Here is a 21,161-nt window from a genome sequence, read left to right on the forward strand (position 1 = left end):
TGAAGGATGTTTTCCATTTTTATAGTTGACAAAGGTGATACTGAAATGATGGTGGAGGATGCTTCCTGAATCCGTTTTCAAGGAGCAGAGTATTCCCTTCCCTCTCCCCTGCTCCTGGCCATTTCCCTGTGTCCCAGCGTCTTCGCCTGTGCCCAGAGGACCAAGCACACCAGGTCAGGGGAAGTTTCGGTGGTAAAGAACACCAAAACCTTGCCAGAGCGATGGTTGGGAGGCTGCCTGTGAGCCGGAACGACCCCCGGTCCTCCTGCCCCAGGCGCTGCCTGTGGAGCCGGCCCACCTGATGACTGCACAGTCCGTGTCCCCAGTAACAGTAGCTTCAGTAAATGGTGCTGTCGTTCGATTCTCCGGAGTAAGAAAATGTTGATAGTTTGTTGTCACGGCTGACATCTCACGCTTTCTGAATTGCTTTGCTAGGCACCCCGCAGGTGTTCAAGAAACACTTCTGAGTTTCACCGAGCCATTGCTGGTCATGGCGTCCACTGCCGCCACCACCCCCACCCCCCAGATGGTGTTCTGAGAAAATGAAGTGAAAGTCCCGAAGGTTGTGTACGTGAAGACGGTCCAAAGTCTCTCCCCGCTTCCTTCAGGCGGCTCGGCCACACCCTGCCTATCAGCACTTACTTGCTCGTTATCAGAGTCCTAGCATGGGCCAGTGGGAAGGGGCATCAGGGGTCACTTCCTCTGGCCACCGTCCTGTGCAGGAAAACCTCATCTGTACTGTTCCTGACAGGCAGGCGGGCCCCTGGGCCTCCTCAAGGCGCCCACACCCCAGGCATCCTGCTCCGTCTTTTGGACACGTGTGCTTGTTAGAAAATCCTTCTTCTTTCTGACCCAAATCTGCCTCTTGGCCCTGTCTCCTCATTGACCCCCTTTCCTTCACTAGGGTTTGTGTTCTCCAGGGCCGTCAACCGTTCTTTCTGTGACATGGCAATCAGTAGTCCCATCAATGACAGGCACCCTGAGTGCTCACCATGTGCCAGGCACTGTTATAGGCTCTCTACGTGAGTTGCGTTTATTACCGCCTCCAACCACTCTGTGAGGCGGGTACTGTCTCTATTCTCATATTACCAATGGAGAAACCGAGGAACAGAGGTCAAATCTTGTCCAGAGTTACACAAGCAAGCAGCAGAGCAGACATGTGGACCCTGGCAGTCTGGCTCCAACGCTTGTGCTCTTAGCTGTGGGGCTATAACATGTCACAGGCCGGGTGCCCAATGTAAGCTCGTGGCCCGCTAGACTGGGGCCTGGCCCTACTTTGACTTACTTTCCAAGAAATCCCTTGACCGGAGCCTGAGTCGAACCCTTTTCTATGAAATATCCTCAGGGTTTGTTTCCACACAGCGGGCTATGGGGCAGAGGCCTGTGCACGGTCATCAACAGATGGGTTCGTCCCAGTTCCGCCAGGCCCCGTGGGGTGGGTTTCGATCAGGATGACAAATATGGGCTATTTGTATTTTCTTTTCCTGAACATGAAGTCTGATGCAACGGGTTCCTTGTTTAAAGTGCTTATTCATGGTTTTGTGGCCAGAAAGCCGAGGGAGAAAGGTGCCTGAGGATTATAAGCATGGACCCCCTCTTCAGGTACCTGCTCCAATGCTCAGCCTCACAGAACAGCCCCAGAGGTTAGGGGGTAGGGGGATGTGATGGCCACCTGCCGTCCAAAGCCGGGTGCAGGGTGTCAAATACACGTTTTTTTTTTTGTTTTTTGTTTTTTTCTGAAGTGCATAAACCAGGAAGGGCAGGAGAGGGAGGGCTTGGGGCCGGTCTGACCTGGGCTTGAGCCTTGGCCCTGCCCCTTGCCAGCTCTGTATCTAGATGCCAGGCATTTGTGGTCTTGGTTCCCTCTTCCGTAAGGTGGAAATAGCACTGTCTTCTTATAGGGATGATTTGAAGGTTAAATAAGCAGAGGCGGACATGCCATGAAGCTGCAGTGACTGTTCTAGAGTGTTCCCCACACCTGACACTTCAAGGTTTGGTGACCAAGCCCTCGCTCGGTGTCTGGCCCTTCCTGCATGGGTGGTGTGGGCTGCAGCCCCTGGGCTGCCTGCCACCTTGTGGAGTGTGGAACGGACTGTGGAGGCATGGGCCTTCCGGGGCAGGAAAAGTCCCCGCGGTCACATTGGCTGTCCTGGCCTGACCCCTGGCAGGTCAGGCTGGGCTCCTTCAGGAGTCTTTGGCTTCATCCGGAGTCTGCTTCCTGTACTTACAAACCTCTGGGCACAGGCCACACGGTGGCTGAACCAGGAGGGCCGAGAGGCTGGGATTGAACCATCTTTCTTTTTGTTCATTGCTTTTCAGACAGCGTGCACCCCAGTTATTCATTCCTAAAGATTTAAGTAGCAAAGCGAGGGACCTGATCCCTGAGGTGCGGGCCCAGGGACCTGGAGTGAAAGCAGCTGGAAGCAATAGAGAAAGGATTGGACAGAATCGAATTTGGGGTCCTGAGCAAGGACCTAACCTCCCTGAAATGTGGTGTCTGTATCTGAAAATTAGAGGTGCTGATAGAACTAACCCCTTAGGTTGATAGGAGGAGGATTCGATGAGATCCCGTGTGAGCATAACAAAAGGCGCCTGGCACTTCTGTTATGTCTGACAATTAATAACTACAAATAGAATTTCCTTTTCCTCCACTGTTAACCCCTTCTCCTTATCAGCTCCTGACTGCTGTTTGTTTTCCTATATGACTTTGGATAAAGATCTTAGTGACTCTTTGCCCCTTTGTAGAAAACCTAGAGTTGAACCAACTGCTGGTCCTGAATGGGCACGTAGCGCCCCCTGTAGGACATCTTTGGGATGTGTAGGGCGATTTGGCCGTGACAGGGATGGTCATGGTCAGGGCTGTCTTCCAGGAAGCGGATTTGCTGGATGTCACCCACGGAGACCAAAGGATTGTCCAGCATCCTACACAACCTCCTGAAGTTCAGTGGGCACTCATGGAGGTGGAACCCTGTTGACCGAGCCTGGAATCTGACTCACTTTACACCCAAACACACATAATTTTTGCATGCTTTTAATATATACAGAATTTTCCAGGAACACAACCACCAAGTATATGAGGTTTACTATGCGTTATAAATAGGTCCAAGCACCTCATTAGATCTTTCATCGTGTCTTCTGGAGTAGCTGTGCCCAACATTTGCATATTGACTCTGTACGTAGTATCTTATTTTAACCAACTTATTTTTTGTGTGTTATAGTCAGGGTATTATGCAGATTGTGTTTGAAATTATAAGTGTTGGTATGTTATATTATTCACAAATTTCAGGAAAGTGAAAAGAATATTAAAATATTTGTTTAACCTTTGCAAGTATGAGAGAGGGAGTGTGTGTGTGTGTGTGTGTGTGTGTGTGTGCGCGCGTATTAGCTTATAAATTAGCTGGAGAATAAACCTGAAGTGAAAAGAAATGGTTTCTTTGAATAAGTTGAAGGGAGACGTAGTCAAATGTAGAAGGATGGGTTAAATATACATACCTAGACATATCTTTTTTAACTTTAAAAAAATAGGGGCGCCTGGGTGGCGCAGTCGGTTAAGCGTCCGACTTCAGCCAGGTCACGATCTCGCGGTCCGTGAGTTCGAGCCCCGCGTCGGGCTCTGGGCTGATGGCTCGGAGCCTGGAGCCTGTTTCCGATTCTGTGTCTCCCTCTCTCTCTGCCCCTCCCCCGTTCATGCTCTGTCTCTCTCTGTCCCAAAAATAAATAAACGTTGGAAAAAAAAATTAAAAAAAAAAAAAAATAAAAAGAACAGGTTACAACTAAAGGGAAACAGAAAGGTATGCAGCAAAGGAATGGGGTCAGAATACCCCACATGGCCCCCACCGCGCCTAGGATTTATATGCTCATAGTAAATATGAAAGCTGAATATTCATCTGCCCAAAATAATTATGCAACTTTGTTGGCTGAATGGGAGGTTAGGTTCTTATGCATGCCTATAATGACAGAGGTAATAGAAGAGAGGTGAATTTCCCTCTTCTGTGGTGAGAAGTGAACAGATCCGGTTAAAACTGGGGTGTCAGTGAGCAGTACCATCCGCGGTTGTTCAGAAACACAAAGGTACTTTCTGTAACTGGTTGCTTCTGAAAATGGGCAGGACAACCTCGGGACAGATAATTCTTCCAGGAGCCTTGTAGAACTTAAGGAGTCTACACTAGGTCCTAAAAAAGCATAAAAGAATAACGAATAAACAATAAAAATGTAATTTAAAAATTGTTTGATTTCTCTTAAAAACGTCCTTTTAGGGGCGCCTGGGTGGCTTGGTCGGTTAAGCGTCCGACTTCGGCTCAGGTCATGATCTCACGGTCTGTGAGTTTGAGCCCCGCGTCGGGCTCTGTGCTGACGGCTCAGAGCCTGGAGCCTGTTTCAGGTTCTGTGTCTCCCTCTCTCTCTGACCCTCCCCCGTTCATGCTCTGTCTCTCTCTGTCTCAAAAATAAAATAAACGTTAAAAAAAAATTTTTTTTTAATGTCCTTTTACATTAAGGATATGTAACCGACATCAGAATTTTTAATGGCATCCTTTGTCAGACAAAGAAGGTGTTTTGATGTTTTCCCCTGTCCCTTTTAGCAAATACATAAAGAGTCTGAAAAGTAATTTTTATCACCTTTTTTCATCTTTGCCATCTCTGGTTTTTTTTCACCCCTCCCACCTGTACATACTTTTTTTTTTTTTTTTTGAACATCCATGTGTAGATTTTTACAGAAAGGAGAACCGGCCAGGCCCCTGTTCTTTACCATGTTGTGTTATGTCCTCTGCCTACACGAATTAATGGTGTGAATTTACCTCTTGGTATCCTTTGGTTTCCCAGGGAGGTATTTGCCTTTTTGTCGATTTATAGGAGGTTTTATTTTTGTTTTGTCTAATTAAGAAAGGATGAGAGTCCTTCACCTGTCACAGAGCTTTGGAGTCAAACTGACCTGAGTTTGAATCATGACTTTCTTGTTCATGAGCTAAGAATTTCAGGCAATTTACTTCACATCTCTGAGAATTAGTTACTTCTTTGGAAACTCAGTGAAACAACACTGACTGGCACAACATAAAAGCCCAGCGTGTGGTCTCTGCTGCCACAGTTTTTGCATTGTTATTTTTGTTGTGGTCCCTGCACTGAATATTTTCCCAGGAAAAGCACCTTACGAACTCATGTTTTTCCAGACCCTTGAGCATGTGACGGTCACTTGCTGTAACCAAAGCTTGGAAAAAGGAAACCAAAATCACTGAAATAATGGCTTTATTCCTTGCGTAGGAATGAAAGCAAATAAGCAGATCCCGTTTTAGCTAAAAGAGGAACTTGCAGGGATGTTTCTGGGGTCTGGAACACTCACAGCAACATCTGGGAGCTGGGGCACTGGGGGAAGGCCTTGAGATCCATCCCAAGATCAAATCGTCTTCCTCAAGTTGTGCTCACGGGACGGGCAGGTGGACAAGAACATTTCAGAAAGGTTTCCAGTTATTGCGAGTGAAAACGGAGAGGACCATCTGTTAGACACACACCGGCCATCCCCCCAGTACCCTGGTCGGGGCACGTCCTTACTGTGTTCTGACATCCTTGCCTCATAGGAAGGAGGTGGGATGGGCTTCAGCTGGCCCTGCCCTACATCTCCTACTTTCGCTTTTCTCTGCTGAGTCACTGAAGACACAAACCATGTGGGGCCCAGCTCTCCAGTGGGGCACATCGGGGTTGGGTGTCTGTTCCCCCTGCTGGCTGTGTGATCTCAGACAAGTGGCTGTACCTCTCTGAGCCTCATTGCCATCTTCTACACTATGTTGATGATGATGCCTTTCCCAAAAGGTTGTTATGCCCACCAAATGAGCCACGTCTGGGTTAGCACCGTTCTCAGCAGGGGTGATGCTCAGTAACCAGGAGGCAGTCTCTGCTCCAGATGGGAGGGGAGGGGCAGCAGGAGTGCAGCGCACAGCTGTGCACTCCGTCCTGCAACTTCGATGTCTCGTCGTGCCTCTCACTTAACAGTTCCCCGACCAATGGCTGCTGGCCTCTGGCTGGACGACAAGAGATCCCTCTTCCTCCAGCTGTCACACAGGGCATGCAGCCTGGCAAGTAGAGCTCACATTGGGACTTTCACCCCCAGTCACCCCCGTACCTGGGGGCCTTTGTGCAGTTCACAGAGTGGCTGTCACCCCTCATGCCAGAAAAAAAATCGGAAAGTCCGGTCAGCTGTTCCTCCAGAGTATACCAGGAAGTGACCGCAACTCATCACCTCACCTGGCCACACAGCCCCGAGCCCTGTCATGCCCTCCTCACTGCCCGCACTCTTGGGCTGGGAACGAGCTGTGTCACCTTCCCCAGACCATCGTAGCCCTCTCCTCGCGGGCCTCCCCAACGCACTCATGCATGCATGTGCACACTCACTCCCACACACGCACATGCATCACGCTCACCCGTGCGCACACACGCAGGCACAGGCACGCTCACTCACGCACAAGCAGGTGCACCCACCCACACAGTCCCGCTACCGCCACGTGCACCTGCACACACAGGTTCCCCCCTCCCCACCATCTCTTCTCAGCCCCGCAGCCAGGCTTAACCCCAAGTGGGGGCCCATCACCCCCCACTTCACTCAGAGGCAAAACCAAGGCCCTCACGGGGGCCCGCCAGGCACCACGTGGTCTGTGCCCACCCTGCTCCAGGGCTGGTCCCCTGACAGCCTCGGCTCCCTCTCTGCCTTTGTGCAGGCTCCTCCCGGCCTGGAGTGCTCCTCCCTCCCCGCCTCACCTCCTCACCTCCCCGCTGCCACGTCTCCAGAGCTCCTCCCGCCCTGACTCTGAGTTCTTGCCCCAGCGCTCCCCACCTGCCAGCATCACTTACTTACTCGTCTCTGCTTGCCCTCCTCCCCAGAATACGTACCAGGTGAGGACAAGGATGTTTGTGTCTTCGCCCGCAGTCCCGCTGTGGAGAACGGTGCCTGGCACGTGGATGCCCTCAGCAGATATTTGCTGAAAGATGAACGAATGAGTGACTGTGGACCCGCACGCTAACGGTGTCTTCATGATTAGGACATTGTCCTCGATTGAAATTTGACTGCCGCATGCAGTTTGTGGTGGAAACTTACTCAACTCCCTGACTCTTCTCACCGTACAAATTACCTGGTGGATATGAGTGCTCAGTAGAGTGCGTTGAGGGGATTGCTTGAGGGCCTTGGGCGCCTGGTAACCATCTGAGGCCTCCTTACCTGTCAGCCAAAACCTATGGTAGGTGAGCCATAACAGGGACATCTACTTCCTGTCCCCCAACACCCCTCAGCTGGGAGTCGCCCAGCCCTGGGCAGCCAGCTGTCCGCTGTGGTGCCCGTCTCTGTAGGGAAATCACTGTCTCTGCTTTCTCCACCTCACCTTCCCGGGCAGTTCTGTTCCTGTCAGCCATTGACTTAAGTTTCTCATGATCCTGTTCCCAGCTTTCTGTAGGAGGAGCTCTTTCCCTGTATGTTGGTTTCATTGCAGTAAAATGAAGGGGTTGGATTCCCGAAATACCACTCAGCTTTCCAGTTGTCATGAGTCCTCCCTGCTGCAAAATACTGCCCTCTCCTCCGGCCCCCACCCCCTGCCCAGGTTCCTCCACTCATTCCCCAGCCCCCCTCACTGACTCCCTCGTGGTCCCCAGAGCCCCCTGTTAAGTTCTTTATGTCCACTGGCAGGCACACACACTCTGCTCTTACCATTTCTGAGCTCCTTCATTCCAGAGTGTCCCGTCTGAGTTTGATTTCTCTGACATCACAGCTTACCTTTCCACAGCCTCCTACCCCTCCTTTCCTCAGCAGCGTGAGGCCCTCCATTTCAGTAAGCACAGTTAACCTGATGAGCGTTCTAAGCACTTTTCCCATACTGAGCTCATTCAGTCTGTGACTGCATCCTTCTCATTTTACGGGGGAGAAAGTACCGCTCCCAGAGGTCACGGAACTGGCCCAGGACGCACACCTCGTAGGTGGCAGAGCTGGGATTTGAACCCAGCCGTCTGGCTCCAGAGGCCCTGCACTGACCGCTGCCCCGCCCTCCCTCCTCATGTGCCCACGATCTCGCCCTTTTGTCCACGCCCCACCTGCCCCTTGCCAGGGGGAGAGTTTCAGCTCTTCCCCAGCCCCTGCTTGTGAAAGTGCCAGGGACGTCACATGCCTGATCCACCGGCTCTGGAGAAACACCTGCTCAGTATTCTTCCCCTTTTCTCTCACCTCGCCCACATCCTCAGAGAAGGCATATCCCTTTTCTCCTCAGAGTCTCAACCCTCCTTGGGTCCACCCCTGCTGGCTGGGCCAGCCTGCCTCCATCCACAGCCCTGACCTGGAACTCAGAGCGCCTCCCAGGCCTCCCCGTCTGCTCTCCCTCACACCAGTGTCTTGATTCTACCACAAGATAACAGCACTGCATCCTTTGGTTTCCTTTAGAACAAGATGCAGAAGTTTTCCAGAACTTTCTTCAGCTTCAGGCAGTACGTTTTCTGGTGGAAATAGTGTTCTTCCCTCTGAGTCTTTAGGGCCAGGCTCTCTTATTCTATAGAGTAAAAAAAAAAGAAGAAGAAAGGTTCTTCTTCCTAGACTTCAGTAATAGACTTGGCGAAGGTCTAAGAAGGCATCTCTTTTATCATTCATTCAGCAAACATTTACTAAGCACTTGTGCTGGGCGAGGTGCGTGCTCTGTCTCATGACTCTTCATGAGATCTCTGAATCCCACTAAGAGCCCCCAGTAGCTCCTGGAGACTGGGATGTTGTAGGTTCTGCTCCATTGATCGTGTTGAAGATTTCTTCCACAAGAACCAGCCTTGTGTTCATTCACAGAATTCCCCAGGACTTACAAATCCTGCCCCCGTGAGACCCTCTCAACTGGCCCTCCAAGTCCTGTGCTTCCAAACGCAGCCTCCTTGACTTGTGCTTGATTCCGGGATTCCCAAGCATCTAGAGCTACCAGCAGGATTGTCCACAGGTGCCACAGACAGGGATCCCCTGGCCCCTGACAGCCACGGTCAGTGCTTTTTCCCCAGCTCAGAAAGGACTTCCAACAGCCCGGTCCACCAGGCAAGCATCTGCAGCCCCTAATTCAAGTCTCACCGCCACCCTGGTTCCTTCTCCTTCCCTCACCGACCACACACACACACACACACACCAGCCCCTAAGCTAAGTCTTTCCTCCTCCATTCTGCTCCTGTCCCTTACGTTTGCCTCACAGCTAGGGAAGAAAGGCCCTGCTTCCTCAAGACACTTGACTGCCACCTGCTGGAAGTTTGTCATAACGGCTCCGCAGATCTCTGCCACTTACCATGGCAGAGGCACATCCCGGACTTGTGCTGTTTGTGCAAGTGTAAGCCTGGCTCCGCCCCTTGCAGCGAGCATGCGGTCATGTCTTTATTTAGATCCTGTCTCTCCAACTCGATTGAGGGGATCTTGAACATTAGGACTGCTGATTCCTCCCTGTGTCCCCGGTGCCCTAGGGGCTAGACAAATCCTCCTTGAATGACCCCGATGCAAACACCTGTTACCTTAGGCTCAAAGCACCTGGCCTTACTGGGCGAACATTCTCTAAATGCATCTGTTGCAAAGCAAGGCAACTGAACTCCCCACAGGCTGTCATAGGGACCATGGCGGGCCCAGGGACTTGCAGAGGAGACAGAGCCCCTCCAGCCTCTTGTCTCTGCTCAGAGACCACCACCACCTGAACAGACTAGAGCAACTCCTCATCCATTCCCTCAGTAAACTTGGAGCCAGGCCCCAGCACCACATCGTGGAGAACGTGGAGGATGGGACCAAGGGCCACCTGCCATGGCCCTCTGGGGTTGGTGGGGGTGGGGGGTAGGCAGGGAGGGAAAGTACTTCTGGAACACCTCTATGCCCAGGGCAGGCCCCTGAAGGTTATGGGATACAGAGATGGCCATGCAGGGGCCCTTACTGGAAGGCTTGGGGTTTTGAGGAAGCAAATCAGTAGGCATACAGCTAGTAGGGTAATCGACGATGCCGATTCCCTAGCGTCCATATTTTCCTAAGCCACGCCTTCTTATTAAGCCACGCCATCAAACACTGCCACCCTAGTGACATACTGGGGCTTCACAACGTGGCTTAACAGAGCACCATCAGCTGTCACACCTGAGGGTAGGGGCAGGCCGGGGCAGGTGTTCACTGAGGTCCCATTTTAAAAGGGGGAAGCACTCTCTTCTTTCACAAAGCTTGTTGCCTCAGAGCCCTTAGGCCCGGCATTGCTCAGGTCCCATAAACCTCCCTGACAGATACCCTTCCCTGGTCCGTCTGTCCAGAGGATACACTTCCCAGCCAGTGTGAGGGCTGGACGTTTCCTTCTCTGCCCTGGCTGCCAGGAAGCCCAGAGACAAACCTATTGGTTCAGGTTCTGTAGCTGTCTTGAACTAGGATTGCCTTTTCTTACTTCCTCTCATGCCTGCTCCAGGAATGCTTGGATTGGGGCTGGGGGTGGTTTTGGAGACGGGACTGGCAATGGTGTGGTAGTCAGAAGACCCAGTATGGAGCCGGGCACACTTGGGCTTCCGTCCCCACCTGCCAGCTGCGTTATCTTAAGCAAGTTAGCTTTGCCTCCTCCATCCTCTCCTGGAAAATGGGGATAATGACCACAATTAACGGATGGGTTATTGTGAAGATGAAACTAGTCCAGTGTGAACCTCCCTGTCCCTTCCCTCCTCCCAGATCAGGGGATCCGTCAGTGGCTCCAGGATCCTGTCTGTGCTTCCTTCGTCCTGCCTGTGTCGGTCTGCTTCGGATGGGTGAGAGATGCAGCGGTAGGAACTAGGTGACCGACTGTCCGTGTCCATGTGGGGGACACGGGTTCTCTGGGAGGCAGGACTTGCGGTGCTAAAGTGGGAAGGTCTGAGGCAAACAGAAGAGTTGGTCTCCCTAGTGACACCCAGCCTCAGCCTCTCAGTGGCTCCCAGTAGCAAAGCTTTATTTCTTCCTCGTGCCTCTATCCATCCGGGACCTCCGCGAAAGGAGGAGCCTCGCTCCGGGAAATTCCCGCTCTCGGCACAAAGGAACACGTGGTAAAGATTCTTTTAATTTTTTTTTTTCAACGTTTATTTATTTTTGGGACAGAGAGAGACAGAGCATGAACGGGGGAGGGGCAGAGAGAGAGGGAGACACAGAATCGGAAACAGGCTCCAGGCTCTGAGCCATCAGCCCAGAGCCTGACGTGGGGCTTGAACTCACGGACCGCGAGATCGTGACCTGGCTGAAGTCGGACGCTTAACCGACTGCGCCACCCAGGCGCCCCTAAAGATTCTTTTAGAAAGTTGAGGCTGTCCCTTCCGCTGGCATTCATCCATCAAGGAGAATCACCTGGCAGGGCCAACACTGGGGCGTCCTGCACACTGTCCTTGCAGGGAGGGGAGGCTAACAGTTGGAACCATAATGCAAGCTACACGCCCCCTCCCCTTCTTGTAGCACGTTGGGGTACTGGGTCAAGGAGGAGGGAAAGCAGAGAGAGACGCCTGGTCTGCCATTGGTGGTCTTCAATGTGGTCATCCTCCTGTAGATGACATGGGTGGGTTTCTCATCCTCTCGTCGATGACCCCTGTGGGTTTCTCTGGCTTTCGGCTCACCTGCTCTGCTCAGAGGAGCAGCTGTGTCTGCTTTTGGTGCCTAATAGTGGTTGACACCCTCACCCTTCTCAGCTGCCGAGGTGCTCTGCAGGGGCTAGCCGGGGCTGGGACTCCCCTTCCAGCCCCGTGCTCCTTTGTATGGAGCCCCTGAGATTCTTCTTCCTGAGCTCCAAGGAGCACGAGGGGATTGAGGAGTTACTGAGGGTACCATCAAGCTCTCCCCAAGCACGCTGCACAAGTCTCTTTGTGCCTTGCTTCCTCTGACATCCAGTGAGCCTCCCCCTCCTTAGGAGTCTCCAGACTTCCTTGGAAGTCTCCAGCTCAGAAGTGGACACACACGGGGTCCCCGATTCCAGGTCAGGCTCCCCCAAGAGTGTCTTTGCCATGTGTGACTTCGATGGCAGCACCAGGGCTGGCCCGGAGCCCCCCTTAGCAAGGACCCCTCTCACAGTTACCTGTTGTCTCTTGGAGCTCCCTCCCGGGGCTCAGTTCTCCGTCGGAAGAAATAAGCACAGAAAGAGGGGTTTTCTTTTGTCGTTTCATTCATTGTCTTACATCTGAGAACACCTTCTTGGAGAGAAGACAGCTTTCCAAAAATACTTGTCACAGCTGATTCAAGCTTCCTTACTTTGTCCAAGCATACAGGAAAGGCCTTTCTGATTTTTGTTTTGCAAAATATAGTGCCAGCATTTGTGGGAGCTTTCATTATTTCTATAAAGGATCCAGATAAGAAATTTCATATGGGCTTTGGTACTGAGAGCCTTCATCTAAGTTTCGGAGAAGTGAGGGAAAGAGAGTGAGGTGCGGTACCCAGGGGACTCCCTAATAGTGAGATCACGGAGGCGGGGCAGAGAGTGGAGGGGCCACAGGTGTGAAGAGAAGGGTCAGAGCAGCATGGGCAGAGCCAGAAGGCCTCTCAGGGGAGCCAGAAATGCCTTCAACCTGAAGGCACTTGAAAGGAGAGCCGTTCACCAGGTGACCAATTAGTAAAGGGCAAAGCAGCGTGGGCCAGTGGAGGTCACGTGCTCTTGAGAACTTAAGTGCCTAGAGCTTTAGGCATCAGATGGGGAGGGCTGGGCGGGGCAGGAAATGCAAGCAAGCAAGCAAGCAAGGAAACAACCAACCAACCAACCAGCCAACCAACCTGTTGTGGAGGTTTGATGTTTCCTGGTAGGGAGTTTCTGGAAGGCTTGGGGCAGAGCAGGGGAGGAGCTACTGAAGTGTTTTAAATAAGGGGGGGGATCCTATCTGCGACCACAGTATGGAGGGCCCAGGCTGGGGCGGAGAACGGCATGGAGGGAGGCAGTGGCCCGTCTGTCAGAGGGCAAGCGGGGTAAGGGAAGGAGGGGGCGCCCAGGGTGGATCCTCATCTGGGGGCTGGAGGAGAGCGTGGGACCCATGTGGGGAATCCGACCGAGCCCAGGGAGGGAGCTCCAAGAGACAACAGGTAACTGTGAGAGGGGTCCTTGCAAAGGTGGGGGGGCTCCGGACGAGCCCTGGTGCCACCATCCGAGTCACGCGTGGTGAAGACACTCTTGGAGGGTAAGTGCTTGGGCAGCACTGCCCTGGGGACTTGGTGTCCATGGGCTGTTCAGCTGAGGCTTAGGGACTAGAAGTCCAAAATCCTGTCCTGCTGTTTGCACGTGTCCAGACTGTGGCTACCCGAATCAGTGAGGGTGTCTGAATCAGACCGCACAGAAGCTTAAGTCAAGAGGACAAAAGCAGCCCTATTTCTGGACGTTCAAGACCAAGGTATTCCAAAGGCTGCAAGAAGTAGCCAGCAGACTGTGAAACCCCAGAATTTTTGCTTCAGAAAGGTCAGGAAAGGCCCACTGAAGACCTGATGTTGCCGTCTCCAGAAAGGGAATGGGAGGGCAGGTGTGGCCCTCTTCCTTTAGAGCCAGTTCCTTCTAGACTCGGGGACCACAGGCCCGAGAGGAGACCCGTCTCCTGCCAGTAGGAGAAGGGCAGGGCGGCAGGCCATTTGATCACACAAGCACCTTCTCCGAATTGCCTTTCCCCTTAGCTCTATGTGCCCAGACTCTGTACATGAACTTCCTGGGCATTTCCTATAAACCTCTTACCTTGCCTCTAGCAGTCTCAGATATGGCCCTGTACGCACGTGCTTTGGCTTAGTGTTTCCTGAAGGCCTGTTTTCTGTTGTTCCTTGTCTGCGCTCGGACGGCTCTTCACCTGGGAGAGAGCGGAGGCTGTCCTCAGCGGCGATGGGGCCCCACGGCTGTGTGACCTGGGCTAGCGTCTTCACGTCTCTCTCTGCCTCCGCTTTCTCATCGGTACAGTGAAGAAAATAGTAGCGTCTACCTCATGGTTGTTTTGGGGTGTAAATAAGTTAATCTACGTGATGCGGTGAGAACAGTGCCTGACACAGAGCTAGTAGGAGAAATGAAAAGTACAGCTAATCTTCTTTCTCTTAAAGGCACGTTCAGGAATCCATGTTTAATCACTTAAAAAGCATTGTTTTTCGTAGAAAAATCTTGCCTGCCAGCTTCCTTCATGTGTCCGCAGTTGGGTTTAATAGGCAGCTGGAGGCTGGGATTGTGAGCCTGTGACCAGGAGTCGGGAGCTAGCTCCCCCGTGTCCCTTAGCCAACAGGAGATCGTTCGGTTTATCTTCCCCCAAGTGACCTGGCTGGGTGTTCTTTTCTTGTGGGCCCCACTGTAGGTTTCCGGAAGAAGTTGACTGCCCGAAAGGAAACTACAAAACATGAAAATCGCTTTGAGGTGACCGATAAGCCCCGTGGCCCCTTGCTTCTCCCGCAGTGGATCTGAGCTTTAAGAACTCTAACTTCAGGTAATAAATCACCTCCCCAACTCCCCCCACCTGCTGTCATTGGCAGTTCCCATGGGAGTTCTTTTTAGGAAGGGTGCTTTCTCCCGGGAGCCCTGGAACTTGGAATAGTCCACCTCAGGCTGTCATCTGGCTGTTCACAAAGAGACAGTGGGGGCTAGACGTGGCACCCCGCAACTGACCCGCAGCCCAGAGGGTCGCCGAGACCCCGAGGGTAGGACTCTACTCCTCCTTGGTCTCCTTCTCCTACTGTCAGTAATAATGAGGATTATCATGGCAGCCACCGTTGATCTGATTAAACGATTATAACCTGCTTCTCAAGGAATACATTGGAATAACCGGGGAATTCTGAAGATGAAAAGTACTAAGAGGGAGAAGATTTTGTTCTACCCAATATTAAAATGTATTATAAAGCCACAATAGCATAGGACTGGACTGGAAGTAACTAGGTCAAAGGAACGGAATAGGACAATAAACCAATAAAGGTGGCCTTTCAAATGATGGGTAACAGAAGGTCTGGTAAATGGTGTTGGCACAGTTATCTATCCATTGGACGGAAATAAGTTTCCAACCGTAAGTAGTGTATCAAAAATAATTTCCAAATGGATAAAGAGCTAAATAAAGTTACAAAAATATCAGTAAAGAGAGCATTTGTATTTTGGGGCTGAGAAAAGGCTTTTTTTTTTTTTTTTTAATGTCACTTTTAACTGTGCCTACAAATACTGTAAGCAAAGTTAGAAGGCCAAAAGGGGGCTGATATTTATGACATCTATGACATACAAGAATGAATATTCCTAACGTACAAACTTATTCATTCAACATCTGTTGAGGTTTTTTTTTAATTTTTTTTTAAATTTTGTTTATTTTTGAGAGAGAGAGAGAGAGAGAGCTCAGTTGGGGGTGGGACAGAGAGATAGAGGGAGACACAGAATCGGAAGCAGGCTCCAGGCTCTGAGCTGTCAGCACGGAGCCTGACTCAGGGCTCAAACCCACCAACGATGAGATCATGACCTGAGCTGAAGTCGGACGCTTAACTGACTGAGCCACCCAGGCGCCCCTATTTATTGAATTTTATGCTAGAGAGTGTTCTAGGCTACTAGGGTGTAAGCTGTGAACTAAACCAAATCCCTGCCCTTCTGACGCCTCTAGTCTAATGGGAAGGAAGCTAGTAAATTATTGATAAGGATTGTGGGTAAAGATGAAGCAGGGTGGGGCGGTTAGAGGGGATTGGTGCTGCTGTGGACATTCAGGGAAGCTTCGCTGCCAAAGTGACATTTGAGCGGAAATTGAAAAGAGAATGGGGGAAAAGTGGTTGGATTTGGATGTTTTTTAAAAAGGTTAGCTGATGGGATTGTCTAATGGATCCGGTGCAGGCTGTGAAAGGAAGCAAGGAGTTGGGATGATTTCTAGGTTTGGTGCCTGAGCATTGAGAAGGATGGAAGTACCATTGATGTGAGCATCATGAGGGGGCCTGGCTTGGGGAGGACCAGGGGTTTGGTTTGGATACTTGAGTTTGAGGTCTCTGTTGTCTATTCAAAGGGAGACATCCGGGAAACAGTCGTATAACTTTGGAATTCAGGAGGTGTCCAGGCTTGGAGGTATATATTTGGGAGTTCTCCTAGCGTGGGTCATATTTAAAGCAGTGAAAGTACACAGACCTCTTAGGGAGTGGGTATAAACACAGGAAGTGTGATGACATTCGCAGGACCCCAATGTAGGGGTGAGAGAGGAGGAGGGACCAACAAAGGAGGGACAGATCAGCTCCAGCAGGTGTTGGGATGGGGCACTTAGGGAGGGAATGTAGGACCAGCCACTGGATTTAGCAACGAGGAGGTCGCTGGGGAACCTAACGGGGGCTGTCTGATTGGAATGATGGGTACAAAAGCCCAATTTGAGTTGGTTTATAGCAAGTAAAAGGAAAGGAATTGGAAACTGAGAAATGAGGTAGGGACTAGAAGGGCGTAGAGTTCAACAAAGCGTTTGTTTTTTTCCTCAAGAGGAGAGTTGTTGTGTGTTTTTTACCCAAAGGAGAGTGATCCAGTAGAGGGGGGAAAGTGGATGGTGCAGGGTCGGAGGCAGGGGGAGACTTCGGGAGTGCTGGTCTTCAGTAGTAAGAGAGGATGGAGGCCCCACCCCTCGGGGGCAGAGGGTCCTAAACAGCAGCTTGTAGGTGAGCCGTAGATGTGCTCACTTTTCTCAGTGAAGTGGAGCAGAAAGTATCAGCTGAGAGTACGGATGGGGACAAAAGAGCAGGTGTGATGTTCCCAGGAGCGGAGCAGGGGATCCCAGGGCCACCGGCAGCACTGGCGTCAGTGGTGAGAGGTCGTGGATTGAAAGTGAGGGCAGCTAGTTCATTGTGTGCTTTCCTTCCAGCAGGTTCAGGTGTCCAGGTGAACATGAGTTAGGAGGCCCGTCCGTCCTGAAGAAAATATGGTAGAAAAGCAGGACATGAGTGGGCACAAAGGAAACCAGAGAAATGCCTATAAACATAGGGACACCATCCGTAATCATTTAAAAATGCAAGTAAAAACCAATGGGGATTTGTTTTTTTTTTCTTCAGATTGACAGGCACTCTTGTTGGGGATATAAATTACTGGAGCTCTGCTGAAGCACGGTGTTCCAGAATGTACCCCGACATACTATGTGCGGTCCCTTCTGTCATGCTTTTAGACATTTGTCCTAAGAGATCATAGCTCAGCTGCCTGGGGATAGAGCACAAAGATGTTCCCTCCAGCAGTGGCCCCGCAAGTGAAAAGCTGGCCCACTCCTAACCCTGGTGCACTGATCTGTGGCCGTGACCGTCATCTTGGAAACGGCCTCACAGTCTCCCCTCTTGCTTTGCAGATGAAGCAACTTGAGCCCAGGGAGAGGGAGTGAGCGCCCGGGTCACGTGGTGTGGAGCTCGGCCCGTCCGCGCGGGCAGTGCGCGGCCCTCTCAACTCGGCTTGGACTTGGAGTCCCTTGCAAGGTACTTGTCAGCCTCTCTTCTGGGCCGGCTGACTCCACGCTTTTGAAATGTGAATTCTCAAGGCGTTTTGCAAAGTTTTCTACAAGGTCTCTGTGTCCTCATGCAGCTTTTCCTTGCAGGGGATGTGGGGTACCACGGACAGCCGGGAAAGACGGGACAGATTTTTGCCTGGCCCGATGATAGGGAGGGACCATATTTTCCTGGCTCCCAAGAGAGGCTTCAAGTCTGAGAAAGGATATTTTCTGCTTTCCCCTCACTTTTTCAAAAGTTGTAACAAAAACACAAAGATAACTAGGGAATCCTGTTTGCTTTATGGATTGGAAGAAAATCGAACCGTCAGGGAATAGCAGGTCCCCTCCGAGGTAGGAGCACTGGGCGACAACTCCTAGCGTGTTGGGTTCTGCCGTAGCATGGGAGAAGCCACCCGGTTTCTCTGAGCTTTGTGTCTTCACCAGAACAGTGAGCAGGTGAACCTAAATGCTCGGCCATAACTCGTGAAGTCTGAACGACGCTCTTTCCTTTCTGCCACGTCCCTGTTCCAGCTGGCTGGGTGGCAGCGGTGTTAGTGCAATACACAAGTACCCGGCCCTCCACCAGACCACCCTGGCCCGCCACCGCGTGAGAAGAGCACGTGGCAACAAACGCGCCTTTGTGCCTCCTTGTGCTAGGTCCCGACCTCCAATGGCCGACCAGAGAATGGACATTTCTTCAACAATCAGTGACTTCATGTCCCCGGGCACCACCGACCTCCTCTCCAGCCCCCTGGGCCCCGGCGGCACAGATTGCAACCGCAAGCGGAAAGGCAGCTCCACCGACTACCAGTAAGCCCTTCAGGGTTCATGTTCCTCTGGCCAAACCTGGTGTCCGTTCCCGGAACATCGAGGGGCCATCTACCATTCCTCCCGGAAGAAGGGGTCCTCTTGGTGGAAAGGGATGGAAATGAAAGATCCAAGTCTAGGTGGCCGCACGATCGGCTTTTTTTTTTTCTTTTTTTTCTTTCTTTCTCTTCCCCGTGGATTATCAGCAGGAGGCAGCCTCCAGCACTGCTGAGGCACTTACGAACCCTCTCCTGTCCCCACACTGTTCCACGTCAAGGGAAAAGGAAGAACCTTAAAGCCGAGTTAGGTCTTTTACCCCTTCCTTCGTCATCCTTGGCTCCTTTGAGCAAGCTGGCTAAGCCTATGGATGTAATCTCGGTGATTTCAAAGAGAACTTTGCCGGAGGGCCTCTCTCGGAGGAAGACCTCAGCCGCTTCATTGTGTTTGTAGAAGGAATAAGTACAGGTCCTCTCCCAAAACACTGTAGGAACACTGATGCTGTCCTGAAACATTATTTAAATTAGTATGTACCTGTTATATTAAATAGCATTTTTGTTTCTTTTTAGACTTGATGACTTTTCTTTTGAGTAAGTAAATTTGCACACTTCCAGTCAACTCTTCTCTATCTGTACAAACCCCCAGCCAGTAGGGTGCTGCGTAGAACACTCAAAGGCACGTTTTGTTTTGTTGAGGCAACTGCGTGGAATCTCATCCAAATGTCCACTTAAGAGGTTTTCTTTTGTTTAATGAGGGAAAATCTCCAAGGAGGTGTCTCCCCTACAGCAGATGTCCTTTCTGCTGAAGTTCACAGGTCGAATTTGGGGAGCACAGTGGCTGAAGGTCAGATGCCCACTAGGAGGTGCTATGATTAATATGTAAGTGACCCCAGATGATTGAGCAAGCAACTGCCCAGGGGATGGAGAGTGGGTGTGAGTACGGAGAGGGTGTAGTCACTCCCAGCAGGGAGGCCAGGAGACGCTCTCCAGGGACCACTTGTCTTAGGCAAGTGCTGATAGTCACTGGTGCCTTCTAAGACTTCTGCTCTCTCAACCTGTGGTTTCCAACCTTGTCCCCACCCGAGACCTCCAGGTTTCCCTCATGCACCCTGTTTGCAAATCTTCGGTGATTCATGGAGACCCCATTAGGCACCCATGATCCCTTTCCCTGTAATTTGAATGTGCTAAAGTCTGATCGGTCAGGCGGAGCTCTCTTCACCTGGGATGATCATCTGGGCCTCCATGACCACACATGAGTCTAGACAGAAAGGGAGGGGGGGGTTTCGTTTTCCTCTGTGGCCTGAATGATTGCTTCTGAGCTTTAGGACTAGCTACAGAAACTCCCTGCCCATGAGGAAATCAAGGGCTCCTGGTTGGACCACTGTTCTAGAATGCCCACAGTGTGATTCAGTGCCCCTGGGAAAGTTGTTTTTGCCCTTGAGACTACATTGTTTGAAGGGCCACATCCCTCTGTTCTTAATAGGATATACAAGAAAAAGAGAAGCTCAGGTGTTCGTCAGTGCCCTCCTGGTAAACTTAGGGGCTGGAGAAGGGTGTGAGCTCCCCCCAGGAGGATTTGGAACTCCTTCCTTGGAGGATTTCCATCTGTTTTCTACCGAACCACAAGGTGCCCTGAAACTTGGATCTCTGGTGTCTCTGAAAGGGAGGTAGATCCCTGCTGGTGACCCAGGACCCTCAGCCCCACTCCTGCCCTATAACCCAGCTCCTCGGACTTGGGGGTTCCCCACCTTGCTGAGAACCAGAACATTGGGTAGCAGTGCCTTTGAACAGCTGCCTGAGGGCTCTGCTCAGTGCTTCTTTGTGGGTACTTTGGTTTCCCCCTCTTCACCTCACCACCACCCCCAAATATATATGTATGCACACGTATATTTGAGGCTTGGTATGTCTTGCAAATGAATGAACTCCATTTATCCAGAACGATGAGGGGAATGAGGTAGTATAGTTATTTGGATACTCTGATTAAGAATTTCCATAATGCTGTGTATTCCCGATGTTCAAAATATGTTGTAAAAGATGTTACCATGCAAACTCTTCTGAGACTACACCTAACTTTTGCTTGATACTCTGGAGAAGCGGTCCTTGTGTAGTAGGTTCAAGTTGTCTTTGTTGGACTCTAAGTCGATAGTCAACACTGGCTATTTGAGCTTTCTGATTACTTAGTTTCTGGATAAATGAGAGCCTTCTATATTGTAAGAAACAGTTTTGTATGTCTTTGTTAACAAATAGTTATGTTCTCTCATTCTTTCAGAGAAAGCATGGACACGGACAAAGATGACCCTCACGGAAGGTACCATGAACCTAGTCATGAACTTCATCCTTTATAGCCATTTTCTTTTATATAATTACATGTTGTGTTAGTTGGTGTGGGTTTCACCCATGTCCTCGATTGGGGATAAACTAGGAGCCTCTGAGCCTGGGAGCTCAAGATGGTCTCCGCAGCCCCCAGCCCCCAGAGTGGCTAACAACCAAGAGCCCTTGTGTGTTGAGAGAGATGAGCAGGATTAAGCAGGGAAATGAATTCAACTGGGAAGAAAACAGAGCTGTATAACTTTGCCATTAGTCTCCCAGGGATTGTGCTTTATCTTTTGTTTTTTCTTCCCCCCCACCTCCAGGTTAGAATATACAGAGCACCAAGGAAGGATCAAAAATGCAAGGTAGGGGCACCTGGGTGGTTCAGTCGGTTAAGCATCCGGCTCCTGATTTCAGCTCAGGTCACGATCTCCTGGTTTGTGGGTTCAAGCCCCATATCAGTGCAGAGCCTCCTTGGGATTTTGTCTCCTCCTCTCTCTGCCCCTCCCCTGCTTGCTATCTCTCTCTCAAAATAAATAAACTTGAAAACCAAAAAGTATTTAAAAACAAAACCCAAAACAAGGTAAGCATGGACCCTCTTTCTCCCTGTAAACTGTCCTGGTTCTGGGCCCTCTGAACACCGCCGAGGCGGCTCTGTCTGGTCCCTGTCTGTCTAAGCATCCTTTAG

General features: G+C 51.1%; 1 protein-coding gene across 20 annotated transcripts in view; it reads left to right on the forward strand.

Annotated features, from left to right (window-relative positions):
* ARNTL (aryl hydrocarbon receptor nuclear translocator like) overlaps positions 1-21,161 on the forward strand; it is a 106,932-nt gene that overhangs the window by 58,506 nt on the left and 27,265 nt on the right. For 8 of the 20 annotated variants that reach the window (XM_045484567.1, XM_045484570.1, XM_045484566.1 and 5 more), the window contains 6 exons: positions 14,256-14,384; positions 17,226-17,349; positions 18,018-18,170; positions 18,734-18,754; positions 20,433-20,471; positions 20,797-20,838. In XM_045484567.1, coding sequence (XP_045340523.1) covers positions 18,031-18,170; positions 18,734-18,754; positions 20,433-20,471; positions 20,797-20,838 — 242 coding nt within the window. In that variant the 5' untranslated portion in view covers positions 14,256-14,384; positions 17,226-17,349; positions 18,018-18,030. Of the gene's footprint in view, positions 1-14,255; positions 14,385-17,225; positions 17,350-18,017; positions 18,171-18,733; positions 18,755-18,938; positions 19,043-19,114; positions 19,791-20,432; positions 20,472-20,796; positions 20,839-21,161 lie in introns of those variants that run through there. The other 12 variants (XM_045484577.1, XM_045484575.1, XM_045484573.1 and 9 more) reach the window with 5 other exon arrangements.

This window comes from Leopardus geoffroyi, chromosome D1 (genome assembly GCF_018350155.1).
Source record: "Leopardus geoffroyi isolate Oge1 chromosome D1, O.geoffroyi_Oge1_pat1.0, whole genome shotgun sequence".
NCBI classification, from domain to species: domain Eukaryota; kingdom Metazoa; phylum Chordata; class Mammalia; order Carnivora; family Felidae; genus Leopardus; species Leopardus geoffroyi.